We start from the raw sequence: 27,277 nt of genomic DNA, 5'->3' as shown, positions 1-27,277 counted from the left end.
GGCCTAGAAATGATTGGTACTATTGGATAATTCTCAGTTTCAGACGACGAGCCTTCTTCACGAACAGTCTTCCGAGCAGTTGCAGGAAATGTCAATGGAAGATCGTTTTTCGAGCCAACACACGGTGAATCCGGATCTTCAGGCTCTGGTGAACTCACCCCTACCGGATTCTCTCGCAGAATTTAGCACCTACGGAGCTCAGTACAGCACGGAGAGCCCTCACACATTGCCTGCGCAATCTCCCTTGCCATCGCCACTCACCCGCCACGACAGTCCAAGTTTCACATATCCGACTCCACCTGCAAGTCAAGAAGGCCTCCTTACCGGAAGCTTGCCCCTTCTGAGTCCTCAAGAAGATCCTGATTCCGTGAGACCTGTTTCATCACCTTTATCCGCGGCCTTTTATACCACGACGATGTCTTCCGCGGCGGCTGTTGAAGAAGCTCTGAGCGAGGTTCTTCCTGGTGAAACTGAGGCGGACACGGACTTGTACGGCGGATCGCCAAACCCGCATTCGCCGCTTCCGAGTCCGTTATCCGCTACCCCTGCACCCTCGCCTCTTTCATCGCTCCCACCATCCTCCGTCTCATCTCCTGGACCAGCGACTTTTTCGAGTTCCACTTTTCCCGTTTCACCGCACCACGCGCTGCAAAATCAGATGATGCCCAACTCCGAAGATCCTCTACTCTCTTCGAGTCCAAAGGACTTCACAGCAGGACGGAGGAAATTTGAGTTTTCGGGATTCCAGTCCTACAAATTAATTACCAGTCAAAATTTAGTAGATTTTGGACTCGGTAATGGAAGTCTGGCTGGCATTGTCGTCGACAACAACGGGGAATTTAAGCTCATACAGACCGCGGGGCTTCAGAAGGCTAACGTTCTTGTGCAGGCCGGATCTCTTAGTCCCCTGACTTTTAGAAAAGAAATCAGACTAGCCACGCCGAAAATTGAGCCGGGGTCGAATAACGTAGCGTCATCAGGAGGGTTGAGTACGCAGCCACAATTCCAACAAAACCACGTTCATCAGCCAACCTTCAATCCCGCCAAGTTTTTGATTCAGACAAACAACGCGAACAAATATACGATAAAAAGTAAGACAGCGGGTAATCTGCCTATTCCGATAGAACAGATCAAGGAGGAACTCCTGGACGAAGACGTCTTCCTCAGTCCTACGAGAATCCCAGCTAGCCCGATCCGGCAATGTAGAAAGAGGCCGCGAATGGACGGGCATTACTCAAACTCTCACTCGTACCCTTCAAGACTGAGGAGAGCCTGCGATAGACATTGGGACAGTAGTTACACACCGCCACCGATATTAGACCCATCTAGATCAGGCCCAGGATTGTACGCGAGGCTCCACCAACACGAAAGAGAATCGGAATTCAGCTCTGACGATTCCCAGGGAAATGACGGGCCACCACCGAGAATAAATATCGGCCACAGATATCAGGCCGCCATACCTCCTGTCAGATGCGATGGAGAAAGAGGAAGAGGTGGACCAGAAATAGATCATCTTCTGTGGGATCCAGGCATAAATAATAATTTGACCGATACGGAAAGTAAGCATGATTAAAATACTCATATATTACGGTTTGCATTTATATCATTTGCCCGCATATGTATAGAGCCGGTAGCGACTCAGTCGATTTTCCCATATCTGATCAACCGTACACAACGTAAATAAAATTTCTCGTTGCAGTGGATATGTACCTACAGTTCGCCTGTTGTGCGGCTGTACCCGGCGGGGGAAGGAACAAAGAGTACGCTCTACACCTGCTACACATGTGCAAGGGAAACATTCACGTTAGTAAATTTTTTTTTGTCAAGAAACACCCGAGAGTCTTTTCACTTTTTCACGGGTGTGATGATAAAATTCTGGAATCCTTTCAGGAAGCGATGCTAAAGTTAATGAGACCCACCCCTTCGCTACCGATGGGACATCCCCTCCTGTGCTACGAATATCATGAATCAGATCGATGGACCGCGCACGAGATGGATTTGTTCCATCAAAGTTTATCGAAACGTAATAAAGACTTTAGGGGTATATCTCGCGACGTTGGTAGCAAGTCTGTTAAACAATGCGTGCAATTCTACTACCTCTGGAAAAAACTTTGCCCTGATGAGTACAAAAGAATGAGAGCCCGGCATGGAAAACCAAAAATCAAAATTGAGAACAAAGAGTTCAGAGATTCGAAAGACACCAAGGAACTCAGGGACGCCATCGCGTCCGTTACGGATCTGGACTTTAGTGAGGAAAAGTCAATTCTTCACCGCACTCTGGTTAGCATCAATGCAATTCATCCTAGGTTCAAACTAAACTTGAGAATTTATTGTAATGGCTGAACTCATACCAAACTCAAAATGAAACCTCATCTCCATGCTCATTGACAACTCGAAATTTCTCAGTTACAGACTAACGAAAGAGAAAGTTCTGCAACTTTAACAACTAGTGAAGGGGAGCTGCGATTATTTGCCTACGAATGCCCGGATGTGAGTTCTCATTACACAATGTTATTATATCTGCATTTCCCATCTCACATTATTGCTTATGTTATTTATTTATTTTGACGATCGAAACTCTATGGTGATTTTCTTTATCCGAACCTATTCCTATTTCCTATTGTCGATTTTTTCGCTGTGCTACTTGTGCTGTGGATGATGTCAACAATGTCTCATCGAGTAATTGCACTCTCATGTCATAACTACGACGTTGACAGAAGTGATTAGTGAGAAACATCAACCAATTATACGGAGTGCAGTTATTTGGTATGCTTCAATTAATAAGTCTTCTGCAATATGGCTAACAAAAAATCGTTTTACATTTGATCAATAAAATTTTGATTGCTATTCTCGCTTCCGTTCATCGATTCCCGTTGTAATACACAAGAGGCCGTTTCATCTACGTTTGTGGAAGATTCGAAATTGCCATTCGCCAGATGCACTGCTTTAAAATCTCTGCAAAATATTACTTCGGAATATAGATATCCGTTGTGCATTCGACGTGTGCAATGAAACCTACTCATCCATATGTAAAAATCTTTAAATGTTGTCGCATGTCGTTCGTTTATTGTGAATGCATTTTTTTTATGCTTATACGTGGTACGTAATGGTACATAATATTCAGAATCGGAGAGTAAGAATATAGCATATGTTATACGCAAAAAACAAAGAAAAGTAAGACAACTAATGAAATTTTAATCAAAGATGAATCAATTGCGCTCGACGATTGTGGAGCATTGAGTAATGTGAAATCTATGTTATTGTTGTCGTCATTGTCGTTGTTGTTGTTTGGTTGTGTTGTTTATTTTGGCTTTGTGTTTTCTTTGTGTTATCAGAGCTTTAGCGGAAGTGTAACAGTAACGATGGCTGGATGCACCCAAACTGGCCAAACCGATCACGTCACAGCCAACACCAACTCACAAACTCACACTAGTTCTGAGCAACTACCACCCGTGCCCACCCCACTTCATTACCCCTGCAAGATTTGCGGGAAGTAAGTCTTCTAATCTAATCTCTAAATCAACCATTTCCATACTTTACCATACATTACATTCTGCCGAACTGGCAATTCCGAGGCTATCATAATTGTCGCGGCGCAGTTTGATATTCCATGCTGCAAAGTTAGGTTTTATCTCATACGAGCCGATGGACTTGGAAATACGAATATGGATCTGAATTTGTATCATAGTCGAACAGAGAAGACATTGAATAAAATGATCTCGCTTACCGCATTTAGCCGATTGTTGAATTAAGAATTCTCTCTGAACGGAGGTTCATGATATTTGATGGGTATAGCATGGCCGAACAAGTGCAGCTGTTCTTAATTTAAATGATTTCTAAGACTTTTGCAATCTCTTTGGGCTTTGTATTATATAAATATTGGCTAATGGTTATTTTACGATCACTCCCAAGTATGCTATTTTCCATGGCATGCTCTTGACGTGTAATGCCTTGAACATTTTCTTCAATATCAGTGACAAATAATATATATCCATATATCTGTGTTTTTTGTTGTTATCAAATTTTCCGAAAAAAAAAAAACAATCTTTCACGCGAAATTTATACGAAGTCATAGCACCTATCTACACGAAACGTGCTACACCTTATGTAGTATCTTGCAAATGATAATTCTATAAACGAATTTGTCTTACATACATGAAATTTCTGAATACACATTTGCATGAAGGTACATGAGTATGCGAAATATTTTATCTGCTTGTTCACCCAAAAAGTATTCTTACCGTAAAGCAGGTAATTCGAAACGTGAGTTGACGAATAGAATTCTAATTTTCATGTTACCATCTACAGAAATTCCTACAATATTTTTACAGAGTTTTCAACAAAGTGAAAAGCAGAAGTGCACATATGAAATCTCATCGTCCAATACCCTCGCCAGATTCAACGGGTCCAGAAACTAAGCGAATAGTGCAGTTGCAGCATCAACAAAACTCACAACAACAACAACAACAACAGACCCCACAAAACCAACAGCAACAACAACAACAACAACAACAACAACAACAGCAACCACAGCTACAACAGCAACAAACAAAGCAGTTGCAGGATTTTCAACAGACGACGAATAGTGATTCTAATGGTCATAATACAACCCACTTATGGCACAATCCTACAAGACTTAGGCCACCGTAAAACCAACTCAATTGATAACCTGAACTTAAGTTACCTAAAAAAAGGCAGTAATGTTTTGAACAAATGTATTCGAAAACTCAGAAAAGGAGTGGAAATTCAAGGGTGCGCTTTCGCATTCTCCCAAGGCTATTGGAATAAATTTTGAATTTCTTAGTAAAATAGGCTGGTTTTGTTAATTCGCACTTCATCTGTTTAATAACGGTTCAATTGCTCGACACTCGAACAAAAAAAAAAATAACGATAAGACAGTTCGTCTCATCGAAAACGAAAACCAACCGATATGCTACACTATATATTAACGAAGAATTTCGGCCTAAATAAAAGTTTCATCTTGTGAAATTGAAATTATTTATATGACGAATACACAGGTATAGATATACTATACAGGGTGAGACATGTATCTTGAGACACCTGAATATCTCGCCAGTTGGACGTTTTTCGAAAAAATCGTTTATACAAAAGATATTTGGCTTCAAAGCGAAAATGTAACAGCATTACTTTTTTCTCATTTGGTGGGTGGGTTCAAGGTTACTCAAAGCTCAGCATTGGTTTTTCAACTTGGAACCCAGATTTTTTTTCATCAGTTTCACAATCTAGGAAAAACCCCAACAAATTTTGTTTCGAACAATTATTCTGTCGGGCCTGTATCTTTTCGGAAATTCAATTTCGAATATTTCTTAAATTACATTGGAATTGTCATGAAATGGTAATGCTAATCTAATGCTGAATATATTATCGTGACAAATTCTCAAAATAACGAACATGATGACGATTTTGAGTATTTCTTACAATAATATGTTCAACTTTATGTTCAGTTTTGGATCAAGCTTATTATTGTATGACAATTCCAATGCAATTCGAGAAATATTCGAAATTGAATATCTGAAAAAATATAGGCCCGACAGAATAATTTTTCAAACAAAAGTTGTTGGTTTTTCTCTTGAGATTGTGAAGCTGATAAAAAAATATGGGTTTCCATTTGACCTCCAAGTGATCTTGAACCTATCCGCCAAATCAAAGATAAGTAGTACTGTTACAATTCCCTCTTGATGCCAAATATCTTTCGTACAAGTGGTTGTTCGAAAAAAAGTCTAGCTGGTGAGATATTCAGGTGTCTCAAGATAAATGCCTCACCCTCTATAAGCAAGGCGAACGTGTGGATTAGGATGAATTTTTAAATCATGCATACGCGCAATCCTGGCGATATTATTGCTACACAACGATAATGAAAGAAAAATTAATGAATAAGAAAACGTAGAATCATCCATTTGCGACGTATGGAAGAGTCTGGGCATTTGTAATTAAACAATCAGAATAAAAATGAAATGTTCAGGAAAAAAGAAGAACCCAATCAGGGACAAGAATTTATAGACAAATCGTGGAGGAACTAAAAAGCAGACATGAATTTAGAATACAGGAAACACACACGGTTACATACGCGGAGAGATGTTAAACTCAATACATAAGTATATTACCTCACCGCTCAAGTGTCATTGTGACTTGCGTAATGAAATAATACATTACTACAAATTACCATTCAACGAAGGTACATGCTAACCTGTGTAATACATACATATAGTAACTAATTACTGTGCTATAGGACACTACTGTTACCTGTTGGGTCTTTCCTATTATAGATATTAAAAGTAACGAGGAGAAAAAATGAAACTCTGTCGCGTATTCCCCTTTACGAAATGATACCTGCTTCATACGCTCAATAATTTGCTACGTAACGTAATAACAATAAAAAGACGTAAGCATAATTGCCATACTCCAGAAACGATACGACGATCCTAAAAAACAAAAAATGAAATGTCAAAACTGTACTACACCTCACACTCGTTGTTCGGTAGATGATTACTTCTAACTGAACAAAATAATGGCAAATATATCAAAAACTGTATTAAAATTACGTTGCGTAGTAATTCATGAAACGAGTCACAATATATAATACATATATAAATATATATTTTAATGGTATTCGTGTTACATACGTATGTACCCCATATGTTTGTCCCAGATACACTCATAATTATAGTTGAACAATTTATAATGTACCAATGTGTACCATATAAGAGTTGATGATATTAATGTCCACTATAAAATTCGCCAACCATACATTTGTTGAAGCCCAAATTTTGTTACCTTTATCTTCAAATAACAAACACAATGAATTATGTTCAAATAAATTTTAATGTATAAATTGATGTCCTCCGATTGATATGTTACTTCAAATTAGTATGTAGGCAATTATATTAGTTCTATGAGATGAATATTCAAGTTTCACTCTGCAGGCTTCGGCCTCGCCAATATCGAGTGTATAACAACGGCAACAACAACAATAAAAACAACAAAAACAACAACAACAACAACAACAACAACAACAACAATAAATATAATAATAATAATAATAATAATAATATAATTAGTAGGAGTAGTAGTAGTAGTAGTAGTAATAATAATAATAATAGTAATAATTATAATAATAATAACAATAACAATAACAATAATAATACTAATAATAATAATAATAATAATAGTCATAGTAATAATGATATTAATAACAACGTTAGTAATTACAGCAATTATTATGATCTTATTAATAATGATAATATTAGTAGTATCAATAATAACAGTAATATATAACCTAGTAAATTCTCGATAAATATTATTATGAATATGCATATATATACATATATGACCCTTACTAAATGATGACTATGTGTACATACAGCATGTACACACGCCTGTACATATTTATAAATGTTTCTGTATGTACAATGTTAAGAAAAACGCGATATTAATTAATACTACTGAGTGAACTACAGAAAACTAAATGAATAAATAATAATAGTTTTTAGATTATTGTTCAGGAGGTATCTTATACTAATACTTCTACACTCAACTTGATTTTCTATACCTTTTCCAAGGCCTACGTGGTGAGACTCTTGCGTGAACAATTATATATTGAAGATGAAAAAGCAGAAAAGAAAATATCAAGAGAAAAAGTATTGTATTAAAATCCTCATATTTGATTAACTATTCTTATTATGTACTTGTATCGGGACACCTGACTTTGATCTCCTGTCATTGCTTCAGAGGGTTCCTATTACTGTCTAAATGTTAATTTGTCGCACATTCTAAATTATTGATGCGGATTTGTCGCGAGGGGCGCCATTAGATGGATACAGAATATTCCTTCAGTTAGTAGAATAAATATAAAATCAAATTGTTGTTTAGAAAAATATCATTTGCATTTAAAGAACTCATAGCTCAAATAAAAGTTGTTGGATGAAGGTGTAAATACAATGCAAGATAAAAAATTAGTTAAGAATTAATTATGTTATACTTGCGAGCAATCTTAATTGTTAATCAAGAAGTTTCCCAATCGTAGGTGTTATATTTCCATCTCATGAAATTATTATTTCATTGTTAACGCTTCTACTCTCATTCTTACTCAAATTCTAAGTCTGCTATTCAGCATTCTTCTAAATTCTAATTCTACTTCTAATTCTTCGTCTTCCCCCTTCACTTTTACAAATCAAATAAATCATGTTGTACAGCTCATTTATATTCGTTGATTGATGTCTGAGCTTCTTTTCACAATATTTTGTTCATTTATTTCACCTCATAATTAGCAGCTGCGGGTGAACGAAATAATATGGGCTAGTGAAAAATCCGTGAACCGAAGAGCGATATTTATTTTAGTTGCCAACCAATCAACTGTACTCCAATAGGTATTACGGTATTACATTCATCACTATTAGAACCAACTATGCATCACTCACAAAACAGTCTGGCTTTCCAAAATCGAGGTGCTGCAATGATATTATGTTCTGAAATCATTTTGACATCTAGTTCTTAATAACAACAACCTATTATGATCTCGTGATGTGGACTAGTCAGTCATATTGATTGGTAAGCTCGGTTGAGCGTACTCTTGTTATCTATCAGTTTCTGAAACACAAGTGATGAACAGATGGACCGGCCACTGTAAATCGTTCGCTTTAAAATAGATTACAGAACATTACGAAGTTCGGTAGAAGTTATACCAATGTGGTGATAAGAGTTGGCAAAATTACTTTCAAATTGGTTGGTTTCATACTGGTGCGGTCACTGACTGATCGATTAATTGTTATGCGTACTTCAAATGCTCTCCGTTTCTTCTAAACGTTAATATTAGCGTTGAAAAATATTTTCTGGTAAATTTCCTCGTTACAGCTTCCAGCATGGTGAAAATAAAAGAATGTAATCAAGGTTGTAGAACTTACGCTATTACACAACTAATAGGTGATATATAGGAAAAAAAAAGAAACGAAAATACCTTACATCTTAAAGCTAGTTTATTTAAGGTAAATGAAAAAATAAAATTGTTATCAGATCTAAACATGGGTTTGAAAAATAGATTGAATATGAAACAAAATTAGCAAACATATCATTTAGGACAATACACTTGTTAAAGAAACTAAGTTTCTACTTACTATATTGTAATTAATATTGTACTTTACTCTTAAGCGTTAAATTATCGTTCTATCGATGATTTGGTATTAGGGCTCGCTTAACTAAAAGTGAATAATGTGTTACGTCAGATATCATCATCTCTTACCAATATTAACATTCTACCTAGGTCAACAAATTTATTAGAAGTAAACCGATCAGTAATTAGTACTTGTCACATGTACATAGAAAAATGAAATCAAATTTCCGGACTAGAATGGCGATACTGATTCAAATAAAAAGTACTCCGATGATGGTACCTAGTGAGATTTCATATTAATAGTTGGCGGAGTAATTGCTGGAGGCTGTTAACTTCGGATATGAATATAAATTGCAGTTATGAATAGATTAGAAAAAAACCTTAAAGTAAATAGTAAAATAAAAAATGAAGCAATGAAACAGTGACGAAGATACGCATGAATTGTACAATTGAGTCCCTCCACGTCATAAAATCATATAAACGTTATATATATGCATATGTATATATGCATAATTAGAAGCGTATACATATATCTATATATATATGCGTGTATTCATTAAACTGATAAATATGTGATGTATTTAAATGGTATGTGGTATATGGTAATACATATTTGTACATAGGCGGACCCGTGCCATCAACTAGTGGGTTGTACCGATATTGTTGAAAATAGTTGGAAACATTTTCTTTCAAAGTTATTGGATACAGAGCAACGATGATAAAAAAAACTTATTCTTCTATAAAACGAATCACGAATCGCGAATCACGACTTACGAATTTCACGAATCACGAATTTCTGTTCACTGATTATTCTATCCGTTTGATGCAACGAGTAACGAGAATTTTCCACACATATTTCTGTAACTGTGCTTGTAGAAGCATGGGTTGAATACTTCAAAGATTTTCGCGTACCAGATAAGAATTTTCATTGTGAAAGTTTTCTGCATTCAATGACTCTGCTACCATACCTAACAAATGAAACTGAACAGAATTAAGTAATTCAATCACATTGCAGAAGCAGATCAAATATTTTTATACTTACTACCAGCATTATTTGGGTTTCTGTTATTGCCAAGTCCCCTAATCAGCCGTTCTCGATCAGTTCCTCCGCATGTAATTTCCCCGAGGCATGATACCGCCACGAATCGTCATGAACATTCAATGAATTGGGTACTGAAATAACTTATCGTACAATGGTCGAACAAAATTGATCCTAACACCAATAATAAAAGTTCAAAAAAATTAAAGTACACAGTATTACCCAATCAAAACTCTTTGCATCCAGGGATATGAATCAAACATTTTTTGCATATTTTCCACTTTAAATTACTATAGACCATTGTTACAAAATAGGTATGCATCACGTAATTACGAAAAATGCATGAAATGAATGACGATATATGAATCATGTATAATAATTCTTATATCTTATATATAATATATAAATGTATATATTGGTACAACTCGATGAAGAAAGTGTAGCGTGGTTATACACCTGAGGAATGTGCTCAAAAAAAAAAAAAATACTGTATTAAAGAGAAAAAAAAGTCTACTAAAAATCATCATCGTTTATGCAAAATTACTCTTAAAGATTCGAAATTTATTATAAATTATTGAATTGTAATCTATTGTCCTATTATCTATTACCTACTCTAATGTCTACCTATACTTATACAGTAGCATGGATCTTTATACTCCTCTATTCGATGTTAATCTATATTCTCTATTAACTTTTAATACTAAATCTATTGTTAATAGTATTTGAAATAAGACTTAGGTGCCAACTAGCCAGCTGTTGAATCATCGTACAACCCTGTTTTATTAACGAACAATGCCAATGATCAAACATCCTGCTTCTTATATGTACTCGTTGTTGTTATTACTATCGTTATTTGGATAATTATTTTTATCATTGTTATGATCCGATCGTAATTATCAGCATCGTTAACATAACTGATGTCGCACTACCACCTCCGCCCTACCACTATCGCACTTTTGTTAATTTTAACAATAAGTTTCTCACTATCATCCGTAACCTCGCGTTGTCATTATTGTTATAATAATTTCGCTATGGTTAATTTTTACATGATACATGGTCAATGCATGATACAAAAGCAAAGAAATTTGAAAAATTCGTTAAAATTTTCGTCGATCGTACCTAGTTTAAGACGGCTCAAAAATCAATGGCAATCAATTTCTTTCTATAATTGAACAATCGATCTATTCAACTAATTATTGACGGTAATCTCAAGTACTACATAACGAGGCAATACTTTGTTCATACATCTGTAATCATATCCAGGTGCGTTCATACCTGTGGGATATTTATTATAAATAATAGCGAGATAGTCGGTAAGATTATTGAAATCGAAGCATCGTTTGATTATTATTGATCCCTCTGCAATTACATATACTGATCGACATTTCTATTCACTGTATTATACCTATATACCTGAGATACCGTATATAGGCATATAACTTTCATTTGCAGTGATTCAAACGATACTAAGACACATTGTTTTTGATGATCGGTATATCGCAATTTTTCAAATTAAGGACAGCAATACTCAACATCGGACTATAATCTTCTCATATTATACAAGTTGAATAACTTTTCCTGCTCAACTAGTTTCTATACACGTATACAATTATATAAATACATAAAACATTATTCTATTCCCGTATATAATACCCATAAATTATATTATACTTGTACTACAATATGATTAATCGATAAAATATATTTTTTCTCGATGGAAATAATAATTTCAATCACGCAATGTTAATTATTAATGCAATTGTTCTATTGCTCAAAATCACGGAGAAAAATTAAAATTAAAATGAAAAAAAAAAAAATAATCCAACTGCAATAGGGTAAGAATTCGAATCAGATGAAGAAAGAAAATAACGAATAAATGGTAAACGATTGAACAGTCTAATTCTATATCTAATTATACAAAGTTTCGAATTTAAATCGCTCAATACTTGGTGCCATAATGATTATGCGTGTTTTTATACAATATGTACGATATACTGTATTGATGAACATGATTTCATTTCATTATTAACGATTCGTCAAATAATAGGTTCGTTTCTCACAGCTGGCTAGTAGTGCAATCATCAATTATCCTTACCTGAAATGTTGTGTTATATACTATACATATATTATATATATATATAATATACATATTTACGAATGGCCATTGTTTGCACAATGCTTTTATCATCAGATCATAATAAATAGAATGGTGAAGTTTTGAGTAAATTTATCGTGAGCTCTCTCAATAAAATCTCATAGGATTTCATATTTTTCTCCCTCGTTAATATACGAAGAAGCGGCTGGATCGAGATTCATGGATAATATATTGTTGGCAAACAGTTGTAATTCAATAAACATGTGAACCATTGAGTCCATTTTCGGGAGCTTGATGCACTTCAGAGTTGCGAAATTCATTCGGTTTTAGGTGGTCTATAAATAATTACACAGAATATTCAACGAACGACCCAGAGAAAATCAATTATAAGCGATTTTGAACCTGAAGGACGATTGAATCATGGCCTAAGACAATTGGTGCAACGCCTCTGCCCGGCGGTATGAAAAATCAAAACCACTCTTTTCGTGAACGATTAAAAAGATCATAGACAAACATACGAGATGATAGTTCGGAGGAAGTGGAGTAAAAAAAAAACAAGATAATATAAATTTATTTAACTATGTATGCTAATTCTAACATGAGCTCAAATTTTAGTCAGGCCTATGAAAGATGAAAATATCGACAAAGTTGGAAAACCTAATGAGAATTATCTAAAAACGAATCGATAGATAAAACAAGATGGTCTGAACTCAATCGGCACGGCTAACTAAAGCAACGAGTGTATTATATCTGCGCATCAGTATTACTTGAATTAAAAATGAATGAATAAATAAATAAATAACGTACACAATTGTATATTATATATATTATATTATTAATTAAATGTTACGTAATATAATATATCATACGAGTGTATGAGCGTATAAAGTGAACATTTTGGATTTTCTAGGTAATGTCGATGTTGTTTGTTAATAATTAGCAATATATGTTATTTAATTGATTCGTGAGATTGAGGTTTTCGTATTTTCATTTCTTTCTTTTTTTTTTCATCGTCCCATCCAGTTTTTCTTCTTCATTTTCTTCATTTCTACTCTTCTACATTCAAACTTCAGACAGCTCACAGGTTAAAACTAAAACACAAATACAATATATCATATATAGGATACCAACAGGTAACATAAAAACTTTTATGCAATTTCGTCTAGGTGCTAACTGAATGAAGTATGATAACTAACGGATATGAATAATTTCGTCTTGATTTCGGGTTACGACAATTATGAAGAAAAATGGTATATAGGAAGGAGATATATTGAATGATGTAGAGAAATACGGAAACGCTAGGTGAAGCTCACATCTATGAAAAAAAAAAAATTAAAAAAAAAATCATTAAAAAAAAATTCAGACGAAAATCATTGATTGAAAAACTACTATATTGAATAGAAAAAGACAGAAATAAGAGAAAAAAAAAATACATGAAGTTCTAATACTCAGATAAATCTAATCGTCGTTCATGAAGGATAAATATATATATATATATAGGTAGATATTACAAACGTAACATTATAATAATAAATGTATGATAATGTATAATGACTATTTTCTTCTATAAATATTCTGTATGATTGATGTGTGTTATGTCACCTCTTATAGTATATACGTATACATATATATACGTTAAAGGTGCACTGCCATCGATATGGATATATATAACATATATTCGAAAAGTACATACACAAATATTATTTTTTCTGCAATAAATTTGTTAAAAAAAAGCTCTTGCTACCCAATAATTAATCTCCTTTTTCATTTTCATTCTATATACCCTTGGGCGTGAAGTTTTCGTAAAATTTTTCACGCCCAAGGATATATATAAAGAAGTAGGTAGTTGGTAATTCGATAGCAGTGTACCTCTAACGAGCAATCTCAACACCGAGCTATGCCAAATGTAAAGAAAATGATAAAAAATTAAACTTGTATAACTAAAACAAAGAGAAAAAAAAAGAAAAAAAAATGTGTAAGCCAAGTGCCTTGTGTTCCGGTAACTAGTCGTTGAATTTTATCTACGATATATAGAGAGAAAAAGATGATCAAAAAAACGAAAAGAATGAAGTAGGAATTTTCCAAAAACTGATGTATTAAAATAGGGTTTTTTTGTTTTCAATTTGTGTCAACTACAAAATTTCATTCAATGCTCCGCAAGCTCCGCGGTTCATGCAGTTTAACTTTCGGTGTCATGTAAAGACGACACGAAGATCGTGGAATAATTTAAAATTTTATTAGTTGAAAAAGGTCACTGCGTTTTTTTGCGAAAACCAAAAAAAAAAACAAGACGAAAAAATGAACCGTGAAAAGTAGGTGTATGCATTAAAATCGAAAGAGAAAAATGTTGTATCGCACTTAAAATTCATTGCAATTAGTTATTAATGTGTTTCAACTAAAGAGAAAAATAAATTGAATAAAAAATAAAGATAAAGAATTGAATAAATGAATAAATAAATAAAACGAATGAATTATCTTCACGATTATTATATAAAGATATAAGCAATAGAATGCATAACATTATCAACGAGGGGAGAAAAGAAAAACCATAAGAAAAAAAGAAAAAAAAAAATTCAATGTAACAAACTTCTCAATCATCGACACTCACCTGTATCCCCATACCTAATAGGTACGTACGATATACATATATACATATACCTTAAGCCTAACTCATTGTCAGTCATTAGAGTGAATTTATCACGTGTGTGTGTATTTGATTATGATTTATTATTATAACTTACGTACTTATATTATCAAATATTCACGAATGAATGTACAACAGCTGTTCAAAAAAATATATTCGGTGAATCGAATAGTGCTATAGTGCTACACGTAATTGATTGAAGATATTTCGGAGAATCGAACACTCTGTATTAATTATCAGACTCTCTCTGCAGGGGTCTTTTTCATTCGGTGCAGGAATTGTTTGATGTTGTGATATGAAAATATTTAATGTGTTTTCCGATGTTTCTATATAAATATAGAATATATATATAAATATTCGAATATTTATATATATTTATATATTTAAATTACGTATTCGCATATATATAGAGAAGTGGTTATATTACCGAGTCACATGACATTATTATTATTATTGTCATTATTATTTATAATTGTTATCACACTCCCTATTATTATTATTATTATTATCATTATTATTATTATTACCATTAGATTATTATGATTAATCTTATTATTATCCCGATTACAGTCATCATTATTATGACCATTATGATTATTAGATCAACTCATTATATCTATGCATAATAGCTATCTTTACAAGGAATTGATGTAAATAATATATGATTCTGTAGTTAGCGAGGATGCAGGCTGACAAAAGCAAAAATTATATACGTACTAGTAACTATGTACTTTAATAATACAACGTGTATTTTATACTGTTGCTTACTTGATGTTCACTTGCATTTCAGTACGGAATTCATATGATATAAGCTGTTATATATTCTCATAATTATTACTATCGCTAATGCTGTCATTATATCATTATTATAATGATTATTATTGTTGTTAATATTATTAAAATATCATTGAAAAAAAATTCATAACCTTATGTCTTTCATCCCTGTCCTTGTTCTAGTTTAATTTTTCTCTATTTCCTTTATAGTTTTTCATTATGCAGAAAACTGTCAGCACACACGTTTCATTTTGCATGATGTATACCGATCAAATTTATTTCACACACGCGTAGTTGTTATTTATTGTTTAATGGAAAAGGATCTATGGTATAAATATAATACGTAGTGCGGATGTTACTGGATCATCGGTTTTTTTCGTAACCGCACAAATGTAGATATTTCATGCAACGGAATTCTTCTACTTTCGATCTATTTCAAAGTTAGAGAAATTGAAATTTTGATGTTTCGGAAAGTACGTCGAATGAAATGAAAAATACGGGCAATCAGTTTAGTTGTATAATAAAAATAATAAAAATAAAATACCAGTCGCAGAATCAAACTCACCGCGTTAATTAATACTATTCTAGATCCGAATCTATTCCAAAATTTGTTCATTGATCTGTACACACACGTATACACGTTATTATACACGTATATTCGTAGAACATTCACTTGAAATTTCATCTTCATGTGCCAATTATCTAAAATTATGATAATGACTAATGATATTAAGTTATAATAAACTCATATTAATAATTATAATGACAACTAACAACGCAACTAAAAGACTTTTTCACGAATGCGATGTTATCGTTGTACCCTGAAGAAATTCTTTCTTGGAAAGAAATCTGGCGATAATTGCCATGAACGAATAAAAACTAAATGAAAGAAAAGAATGATTATGATAGCAAAATCGCAACACATATATGATAAGGGTATATAATGTACAGGTATGTGTAAATACGAAAGAGCGTAAGAATGGATGAAAAAGGCCCCTAAAATATGTTGACAATCCTATGATTAAACGAACATAATAAAATACATAGATCATTCTAATCCTATCGATCTATCGGTCTATCGATCTATCGGCGTGTCAGTGCATGGATGTATGCATATTAAATGCGGAAAGTATTAAAACATAAGTAATAACATATTATACATTTATGTAACGTTTTTGTATAACATATCACGTTACTAGTGCCAAAAGGGTGTATCTCAAAAAGGCAAAATGGCCATGTGGCGAAAAAATGGAAAATTTTCTTTCTTGATATACGCCCTTATGGCGTTGGGAAACAAAATTTTTAAAGCCGAAAGAGCGTAACGTTTTTTTCCAGTTATTATTAATTATCACGCCAAAACAACAGAAAAAATTATGAAAGTAGTAAAATTAATGACTCCTCAACTCAATTTTTCTTCTTCATGTTTTTCACAGATTTATATATTTTAGTTGATTGGAGGAAGAAATTTTTTTTTATACGCCCCTTTGGCATTAGTAACGCGATATTTTCTAGTTGTATTCTCGTATTATTATTGTTATTATTACTCCTATTACTCGCGTCATTGTTTTCATCATTATATAACGATTAAAAATGAATTAACTATCATCAAGCATGGTGAATAACGCGCAAAATGAACGATGCATATACATAAACCATGTACTATGTATATTGCATGATATGTAAACAATAAACATAATTAGAATTGAGATGATAAAACTTGAGAAAAAAGTAACGGAAAAAATGAAAAATCAATTATTAATAAACGAACGAAATTACGAATATAACACATCATACATCCTTCCTGCGTGATGTGGTCAGTTTCTATGAAAACCAACATTTCACTTACATCTCACGCAGCAAATTAGATCGATACATTGGAATTATTACGCCATTCGAATACTTATTATCCGATATAATTGCGGGTGATACGTGATCTTGGTCGGGAATCGTGCCACAGCGTTGAATGAAGATTTTTTCATTAGGATATAACATACTATTCATGCAGCGTACATTCAACAGATATTTAGTTGTATCAAGTCTTGTGGACTCGACTTCATGTTATTTTATCGCCTATCATCATTGCAAAGAATTGAGCACAATCATCACTAATGTGAAAACACAGGGGGATAAAATTGAAACGAAGAAAGATCGAAATGAAAGAAGTCATCATATAAGCATACGATATACCCTCAGTTGATATGTATCGGTGACAGATATCCTTCGTTGATTAGTAAAATGTTTTACAGATGAAATTGACGAGACATTAATTTTCTAGTCATTCATAATCGAAAGTCAAAATATCGATGGATTTTCGATTGAATTCCGATGCATTTCAACCTTGATCAATGATAGTAATAATGATAATGATAACGATAATAATAATAAGAATAAAAACTCGGTATTCAAATTTCAAATGCACAAATCCGTTAAAAACAATAATAATAGTGCCAATCAATTATAGAATAATCAAACTATTTCAATCAAACTTTTAAATACTATATATAATGGATCCTTGGGACATTGTATTACGTGTCACGAGAAAGGAAGATAATTTTTATTAATTATTTATGTCTATCTATATAATGTATGAATAAATAATCTATATTTGTGAAAATATATTGTTTCTGTCCAACGTACAGAAATGCGGAAAAATTTATTAGTCGGCTCTTGATCGCGCTGCAATGGCGTGTATTGTGTATGTATATTCGTAACTATATTATATTGGCGAACGTGTAGCATGCAATAATTTAACGTTTGTAAGAAAAGAAAACAAACGAAAAGCTGAAAGAACTATAATTAGCATTAATGATAAGAAGACGACAAAAATGATCATCTCCGATCCTCACACACATAACATTTGACTCTTGGAGAACTTTCGTTACTTCGAACATTTGATAAGGTCGATGATAATCGTTTATTATAAATATGACATATGTAATAACAATATATTTGGTATCTATACCTATATACGTCTATACCCGTCTTTATGTGTATACATAACAACAATATTGTAGCTAGATACATCACATAGTACATTACAAAAAATAAATCGCACGAAAATAAATGACGATGGGTTCACACGGATAAAATTATTTATATTATTAATTGTAATTCAAAATCCGTAACGAAAAACAACTAGAAATAAAAAATCAAGTGCACACCTACAGCTGGCCTAAGCTCGAATAGAAATGGTGATGTGGATGAAATAAATATCATATATTATTGGGAATGAATTGAGAAAAAAAGGACTTTCGGTATATACATATATTATCTAGAACAGAAAATACGTATATTACCGTTAGAAGCAATTTATTTATTACGTAAAACGAAAGGAAAAAAAAAACAAAAAAAAAAAACTCGAAATAGTATTATAATTACGGTATATCGTACAAGTGTACGATGAACGTCAGAATGCCGTTCAAATGGTAGGAAAAAAATTACAGAACACGTGCATGACAAAATACATTTTTCCACTGCGGTAAATTCAAAATGTACTTTGTAATAGGGCTGGACATTATAGTCCGATCAACATGAGTCGGTGGTTTTCAGTGCTTCACTAGCTTTTTTCATGCATTCTATGTGAATATTCAGAATTGTGATGGTCGAAAAGGAAGAAACACCGGATTTTTAAATACATTACAATAAGGGCATAAATGAGAAATTGATGTTAATTGTTCAATGTTACTTGAAAAAAGAGGACGGTGGGTGAGAGACGATAAAGTCTCAATTTTCTTATACCCCTACCCTTTTTGGATCTTTTTCTTGATTGAATGATTTTCCTACATTCGTATAACATAAAATATACAGTATATCTGTCCAGCTCTAATGGAGGTAACTATAATGAGTGTTATTATTATAGAAATGAGAATTAACAAGAAAAAAAAAATTCACACACAAATTATTGAAATGCTTTCTTTTTTCGATACTATTGCTCTACAAATTCATTTCTCGTAATCACTGACCTAAAGTATTTTGATAACATTTGAAGAACATTAGAAAATGAAAAAAAAACTTACGTTGTAATGATATCAATTCGATTACAGCGACCGGAATTTCGTTTACACAAAAAATAATAAAAAAAAAAGTTGATGAAAGAAAAAAAAAATGTCTGACATATCAAACGCACGATGCTTCTGACAAGAAACTACAGCAATACCCCTTCCGCTCAATATGAATAATAAAAATATATGTATAGATTTTAAATGAGGACAAATGAAAGAAAAACAAAATTAATAAGCTTTTTAAAATAAAAAGAAATAAACCCTAAATTCTGTACGGACGGAAACAGAAAGAAAAGAAAGAAAACGAAATGAATCGAAGAAAATAGACGGGAATGGAAAGAAAAAAAAAAGAAAAATCTGTGTGGTCATACTTTGGAAAATTAGTCGCTGCAAATACGGAACTATTATGAATACATAAGGGTATATACATAGGATATGTCTATAAGTCGTAGTTATTCGTGGCCTGCGAATGTACAATAACTATAGATTCTCTAATTATATACCTATACTATATTTATATAAGAAATTAACTAACGAAATTGTTTCTACACGAAAATTGTTCCTAATTTAGGAAATTTTCCCAAGCTTTCACCGGTGAGATTATTTAAAAAACGAGAAAAATGTTAAATTGGACGAATTCCATCTAGACGCACGCACTTTGCGAATGAAATGCGAACCGATTAAAAAAAAATTATATGAAATGCAATAAATGGCGAATAGATAACTAAATGAACGAAAAATCCGTAAAGTTTGTTCACAATTTTCTACTCCGGTTTAAAGACGTTGATATACATAATTAGTTAACTGCATCACACTATCAATTATAATTTATTACTCTATTGTAATGTAATTACCTAAGCATTACATACATAAAACATATACGTAGGTCTATCTATGCCTTCCGATCTGTACTTCATTGACAGTCAAAGAGTATAATACATTGAAGGTGTGGGTAAAAATTATTGTCGCAATACGAAAAAATGTCTCTTGATAATTTAACGGTAGGGTAAACTGAAAAATAGATGAACGCTGTAACATGAAGTAAAGATTTTGAAAGCAAGAAAAGAAAAATTTAAGTAAAAAGAGAACGAACATCTTTATTCAATTTTGCACACTCACTTGTACGTGTGTGAAAAATATGAAATTATATATATCTGTCATCCTTTCTAAACGAACTATGATAGTGATATATACGTACTGTTATATAATGAGTAATTACATTCAAAAACTAATGATCTTTCATTATTATTACTATTGTTATTGTCATTGATACCATTTTCATTGTATTTAATTCTCATTGGTATTATAATTATTGTCATTATTATTGATAACGTGTCAAATACTGCAAATAACGTATACCTACGCTGTAGTCCAGTGTTTGATTATGAATGTAACGTGCATATTGACGATCCTGGAAAGAAATCGTTTCGTAATAGTGTACTGCAATTATTACGCGTGAATAAGAGACACGGTAAATGACGTCGGTATTTGTGGAAAGAGCGAAATTAATGAATAAACCAAAAAAAGATAAAAAATATATCTGCCTCCTACGGTGTGCGTGCGCGTTCTTTCGTGTGTCTGGTTGATTTTGTGCGAGTAATGGATAAATCCTGTGACTATGTCATTTTAAATATAAGTAAATAAATGAATATATATGATATATGAAAATATACTGCGAATAATAAGTATATGGCAGATATTAAATATGAAGAAAACAGAAAAACAAAAAAAAATAAAAAAAAAAATAAATAAATAATGATTGTGAGTCATTTAAATGATTGTTACATGTATTTTCTATATATTATGAAATAACTTATGGATAATATATTATATAATATATATGTATATTGAGATGATATTAACAAAACTATTGACTAATGTAAGCGCCTAGTATTTTAGATAAAAATAACTGAGGAAATGAAAGAAATAATAGAAGAAAAAAAATTTTAATTCAAAGAATTTTGCTGATATAAAATTGGACTAATATTCATCCAATTTCAATGTGAGTCTCATGAATATTTCGTATAAGAGTAGAAAAACGAGGCTTAAATCTGAAGTGGCACTTCGAAAATTATGAGTGACCGTATTTCGATTTTTATTTCTCGCTCCCTCTTTGGCAAAGATGACGTAATTGATGGGTCATGTGAACGAAGGATGATAATGAAATATGAAAAGGCCTAAAGTGAGAGGAATAAAAAAAAGAACAATCCAAATGAATAATTTGTGAAAATAAGGTGTCATTTCAAAGGAACAACACTGCGAGAAAGAAAAATTCAAATGAATCTAAAATTTATATGGAGTGACAAAAAAAGCAGAAAAATACAAAAAAAAAACAAAAAAAAAAATTTGATTAATGAAAAAAAAAAAAAATGAAATAAAATTAAAAATAATAATATTGATAATAATAATAATAACAATAACAATAATGTTAATATTAATAATAATAACGATAATGTATTTTCTCACTCTCACCGCAAGGTGAACGTTCACGCTACATCTTACTTGCTACGAAACTTGAATATAAAACATTAATATGTAAGAATTAACTGTATAATTGTAACGAAAATTGTTTTTCCAAACGATGTGGTATTTTTATTGTAGATATTATTACGTATAACGAATAAAGTCATGATTCATTGTACATGAGATTCCATTTTATTATATCGCTGTCATGTATGTACACTTTGCTCGATCGTAAGTGGTGTAGTTAGACACTACAGGATGAGATTCAGGTGGACACAAATATCCCTGGCGGAAATTTACGTACGATCGATGCGGAGCGAATCGCCAACGATCATCACCTTCGCTGCGAACTGCTGTAAATTCCACCTGGGGATTTTTTGGCCAACCTAAATCTTATCGCATAGTGTCAAACTACGCCACTTATGATTAACAATAAGCCAAGCTTACATGCGACGTCATTGCTTATGAGTATAATGATGAACGAGGCTTCGGAATATACCTACATTCTCACGTTCACACAAATATGCTATTATCCTTTTTTTTTTACAGCAGCTTCACCGCCTCACCTCTGTGAGTCAGTCACAATAAACCTCTGATTGTGAAATGTAGGCGCATGTGCTTGTGCTCTAACACCCCTCATACGAGACAAAATTCGGCGAATGAGTTTATGTAAGCGAAAATCATACAACTTTGAACGATACAAGACGTGATATTTACAAATTTCGAACTCACAGGGATCCAAATTGATCCATCTTCGGGAATGATCGAGTTAGATTCTAATTATGGAGTTTTCATTTGATTTTCAACGCAAATATCGTACAACGAATTTACAGAAATATTTGGACGGCCTGAGAAATGAAATTCGAGTTCCACGTCGCTTTATGATTTGCCTTGAATTATTGCGAGTTTTCTTATTTCGCATCGCAACGTTCGACGGAACTCTTCTCTTTCAAGATAGGATTTATTCATCATATATTCGAATTGTGGGTAAAATTGAATTTCACTTTTGCTACGAGTATAACAATTAATTCAACGTTGTAGATTGCCGTCGTCAGGATGTTCCTGCATGCGGAAGACAAAGCCGAGCTTTATTTGAGCTGACCGTTAAATTGCCTTGCATGTATCATGAACTAGCGTAGTCCAGGAAATTATAACTTAAGCCGCTTTTCTCGGCAGCGTTTCCCGGATGGACTTTCGCTGACCGGGAAACACATGAGCGACCACTCTTGGAGCTATTCGCTGCACCCCTGACCCTCGGAGATGACGTCTACGCGGACAAGTAAGTTTGACTCGTCGAAAGGATCGATACTCGTACGTACGGAGGATATATTCGTGGAAAAGAAAATAACAAGATTTCAATAGCGACATCTTTTTATTGCCGCGCCACGAATCGCTGCATGGGATAAAATCGTTATAACAAGTCACATACACATAATATATGAGCTTGCAGTGCTTGAAAGGTTCGTAGCGTTTCGATATATTCGGTTGGTTTCGGGCAGCCGATGAAGGGAATTCCAGACCACTGCAGGAATACAAGGGCTGCCTGGGGCGGCGTTCATTGCCTACCGTCCAATCCTTGATTAAATATCCTGCTGGGCCCGGCTCGTTGATCGCTCTGCTTAAAATTCTACCTTCAAACTTCCCAAGCTTTCGCGATGAAACACTGGGAGGGTAGTTTTCAACGATCGTGCGCACCGATACGGATACCACTCTGGCGCAAAATTTTATCCGAAGCAGCGGTAATCAACTGCCGAACGGACGGGCGTTGGAAATGGAGAGAGAAAAAAAAAAAAAAAAAACATTCAAAATCGGAATCCTTCCGCGCAGGATATTCCGAAAGAACAGAGTGGAAAATCAAATTGAAAGAAAAATCGAACGACCGATCGTTTACCGTCCAGTAATTTTTGTATGACGTCCGCAGAACTCAGCGGCGCATCGAAAAAGTGAACACTGTTATGTATGGTATTTTTCATTCGGATTATTGGAGATATCCGACAATATACCCTATTCATTTTCATTCGTAGTCACGCGTGATTTTATTTGTAAAATAACAAATCATACGTACCAAGGTAGCCGCCACAATCCGCAACTGTGCAGCGGTAGCAGCGTCAAGTTAAAACCATATTGAAAGCACAATATGCGAATATCCGTAAAACATCGGTACGTATATCACACGCAGTGCACGCGGCGCTATTATTATTCAGCACGTATTACATGTTTCGATTTTCGCGCACTCGTGAGTGCAACGAGAACGTAAAACGCAAAAAGGAGAGAAATTTTTTTTTGTTTTAATGGAATACGCATTTTTCGAAGGCATATTAGAATACACCGGTTATTTCCGTTCGAAAAATTCGCAATGGTCGATCCCCTCCCCGCCTCCCCCCCCATATTCCGAGCCTTCGATCACTCCGACAGCTGCTAAATTTTTGTCCTGTCACGGTGCCCTGTATATTCGTGAAAAAAAGTTGCGTACATGCATTTATATTTATACCATTGATTCGAAATTGAAATTATTTCCGTCTCTCCGTTAAATTTCACTCGGACGAAAATATTGTCGGCAGCAATATCATTGGTTCGCGATTAATTCCATTGTCGTTCTCATTGAATCTTGATCTTTGGTCCCGCGAATCGGCCACAACACGTCCTGCTTTCGGGCGATGGGTCAATCACGACGCGTGGCAAAGTTTTATTTGCTACGCATTCCCGGTCTTGACATATGCCCGAAGGCAGCGAAGATCGTTTGCCTTCGCCTCGTCCCAGACAATTTCCGTCGCAGTTACACTGGTATCGAACTATTCGTATCACGTGGAGATCGCATACACCGGTAAATGTGTAGCCGAGATCGAGAAGTTCGTCGCCGTCGTTTATATTCATAAACATAAAGTTGGCGTTACCCTCCCTCAGAACACGGTCGGGCAGAATGCGGGAAATTCGAGCGATCTCGTCGCGAAGGGAAGTCAATTGTTCGAGAGCCTCCTGTACGAGGGGTGAAATTTGACGAATTGATAAATTTGTGACTAATGAAACAGCGCTTTCGAAACGATCATGGTATATTTACTAGGGTTGCTTCACCCCCTGGACTCGTTCGGACCATTCCTCGGACCTTGAGGTCCAGCGTCTCTTCTTCTTTCTTGAGTTCTTTGTGCCTCTGGAATATCCCTGGGCCGAGATTGGCGTACCCGTAGGCCCCTGCAGCGGCGGAGTTGCCATCCTTTCCGCTCGAATTTCCACCGAGGAACCAGACCACGTATTCTTTCAGAATCGGATTCTCTTTTACCTTGAGGTACCAGTCCAGAGAAAAGTACAACGCGAGCTCCTGGTTCGCTCCGCTCCTGTTATCGGCGGGTACTTTTTTGTCGACATTCATTTCGATCGTGGTAGTCGGGGCGCCTCCGAGGAGCAGGCAGAGCCCAAGGCCCCATTTCTCTTTAGACGGGAAGATTTCCCTCACCATTGATTCGCTCAGCGGAAGAACCCTGTTGAACTTCATCGCGTCGTACATTTCGATTTTGTTTATTTTTCCCTCAGCCGCAAGGATCATGAGTGATGCGATCTGGGCGTACGCTTGACTGACCTCTCGAACCGGCCCGATTACCGAATGATTCAGGACTACGGGAATTAGACCGAGTCTGAACGCGGCGTCGGTCATTCCGCGAACGGCATCGATCGAGCTAGCTATCACGTGATAGTCGACGAATTTGAACTTATTCTCATCGTTGACGAGGGGATCGTCGGAGGGTCGTTTTTCTTCGTTAAGGATGTCCAGGACGCTGGTGGGCAACCGTCCGGCAATATTGTATTTTTTCAGCACGTGAAACGCTGCGTCTCTGTTAGGGTTGTTGACCGTCGGTCCTCCCGCGATTTCAAGTTCCGGGTTTCCCGGAATGTCCGACATCGCGAGGGTCACAACTTTCGCTGGAAATGCGAGTCGGGCCAGTTCGCCTCCCAGAACAGTGGACAGTTTGCAGCCCACGATGCTAATTTCCATCTTCGTAGCTCCGGCGGATTTCAACCGTGAAAGAACGTTCTCGTATTCTTGGAGGGTGACGGCGCCCCTCGGGCAGCTGAGAAGGGCCTCGGTGCCTCCGGAGAGAACGACGATCAAAATATCCCGCTTTTTCAGTTTCTTGCAGTAATCCGCTATTCTGCGAGTGGCCGCGACCGACGCGTCGTCCGGGAAATCGCCGGAACCAGCTTCCAAAAAAGTTATACGGGTGTCCAAAATTGGGAAGCAGGAAGGGGTCTCCCACATACCGAATATCGATCCTCTCGGCACGACCAAAAAACCTTTCTTCAGTCGTTTGCCAATAACCCTTTCGAGAGCCGCGCCCAGCATCAAAGTCTCCCGACCCCAGCCCACCATGTGCACGTTGTTCTTCATCTTGTATTTTGATCCCCCTACCTTCATGGTCGAACCCTCGAGCTTCACCTTATCCCCCACTACTTTCATCGCATTCACTTTGTCAACGCCCCCGATTAGGATCGATTTCATGTCCTTCCTGATCTGAATATAATTTTTCCAAATATTTATTCCAAAGTATGAATGAACGTAAGGGGACAGATTAACATCGTTCGCCCCTAACCCTAACCTGCGTCATTTTCTGCTCTTGAATCGTTGCGCCCCGATTTCTGAGCTCGTCGTGATAAGCTTTGATCTTTTTATCTCTAATCGCGTTTCTTCGAGCCTCTTTTTCCTTTCTTCTTTTTTCCAAAGCCTCGTTTATCGTTTTCAGGATGGCATTACGTTTTCGTAAATTCTCCTCTCTCCTTAAATTTTTCGCTTCCGCTTCTTGCGGGTTTATATCTCTCGCAATTTTTTTTGGTTTACGTTTGCGCCTTGCGCCGAATTTTTTCTGTGGCATGATCGCTCCAAGTTTCAATCGGTGAAATGTTTTTTTACAAATAATTTAAGTTACGGAATTTTCGAAGGTATCAGATCAGGCCGGACTTGTAATTTTGATCTGATAGCGAGAGGGTGAATAGTCCGAAGTTTGTCGAATCTTGAAAGAAACGAGTCATCGATAAATTTGAAGCCCCAAGTAAAACAAGCCTGACGATTTCATGCGGGTAAATCACTTGTCCAAATGTTAGTCGAATGGTAGCACATGTGTTCGAATAATTATATTGATAATTC

General features: G+C 34.8%; 2 protein-coding genes across 12 annotated transcripts in view; one reads left to right on the top strand and one right to left on the bottom strand.

Moving 5' to 3' along the window:
* The window catches only part of LOC105687062 (mucin-4), a 198,626-nt gene extending 174,971 nt beyond the window's left edge, over window positions 1-23,655 (top strand). For 9 of the 11 annotated variants that reach the window (XM_048648929.1, XM_048648930.1, XM_048648931.1 and 6 more), the window contains 6 exons: window positions 38-1,559; window positions 1,700-1,803; window positions 1,891-2,280; window positions 2,407-2,490; window positions 3,336-3,493; window positions 4,332-7,043. In XM_048648929.1, coding sequence (XP_048504886.1) covers window positions 38-1,559; window positions 1,700-1,803; window positions 1,891-2,280; window positions 2,407-2,490; window positions 3,336-3,493; window positions 4,332-4,650 — 2,577 coding nt within the window. In that variant the 3' untranslated portion in view covers window positions 4,651-7,043. Of the gene's footprint in view, window positions 1-37; window positions 1,560-1,699; window positions 1,804-1,890; window positions 2,281-2,406; window positions 2,491-3,335; window positions 3,494-4,331; window positions 7,044-23,319 lie in introns of those variants that run through there. The other 2 variants (XM_048648935.1, XM_048648934.1) reach the window with 2 other exon arrangements.
* Window positions 23,656-24,668: 1,013 nt separating this feature from the next.
* On the bottom strand, window positions 24,669-27,134 carry LOC105687004 (glycerate kinase-like). The gene is made up of 3 exons (XM_012402306.2): window positions 26,733-27,134; window positions 25,202-26,647; window positions 24,669-25,119 (listed from the first exon to the last, which is right to left on the bottom strand). The coding sequence occupies exons 1-3, from the start codon at window positions 27,003-27,005 to the stop codon at window positions 24,742-24,744; spliced, it is 2,097 nt and encodes a 698-aa protein (XP_012257729.2). The 5' UTR covers window positions 27,006-27,134; the 3' UTR covers window positions 24,669-24,741.
* Window positions 27,135-27,277: the final 143 nt, after the last annotated feature.

This window comes from Athalia rosae, chromosome 1 (assembly GCF_917208135.1).
Source record: "Athalia rosae chromosome 1, iyAthRosa1.1, whole genome shotgun sequence".
Classification (NCBI taxonomy): Eukaryota; Metazoa; Arthropoda; class Insecta; order Hymenoptera; family Athaliidae; genus Athalia; species Athalia rosae.
Note: the sequence above shows the minus strand (reverse complement) of the source record. Positions and strands in the feature narration are given on the sequence as shown.

Bases quoted from the DNA above. Each gene is read 5' to 3' on its own strand.
- LOC105687004 (XM_012402306.2), bottom strand. From the start codon at position 27,005: ATGCCACAGAAAAAATTCGGCGCAAGGCGCAAACGTAAACCAAAAAAA. The intron at 26,648-26,732 runs GTTAGGGTTAGG...AATTATATTCAG, and splicing joins AAGAGCAGAAAATGACGCAG to ATCAGGAAGGACATGAAATC. The intron at 25,120-25,201 runs GTAAATATACCA...CCCCTCGTACAG, and splicing joins CAGGGGGTGAAGCAACCCTA to GAGGCTCTCGAACAATTGAC.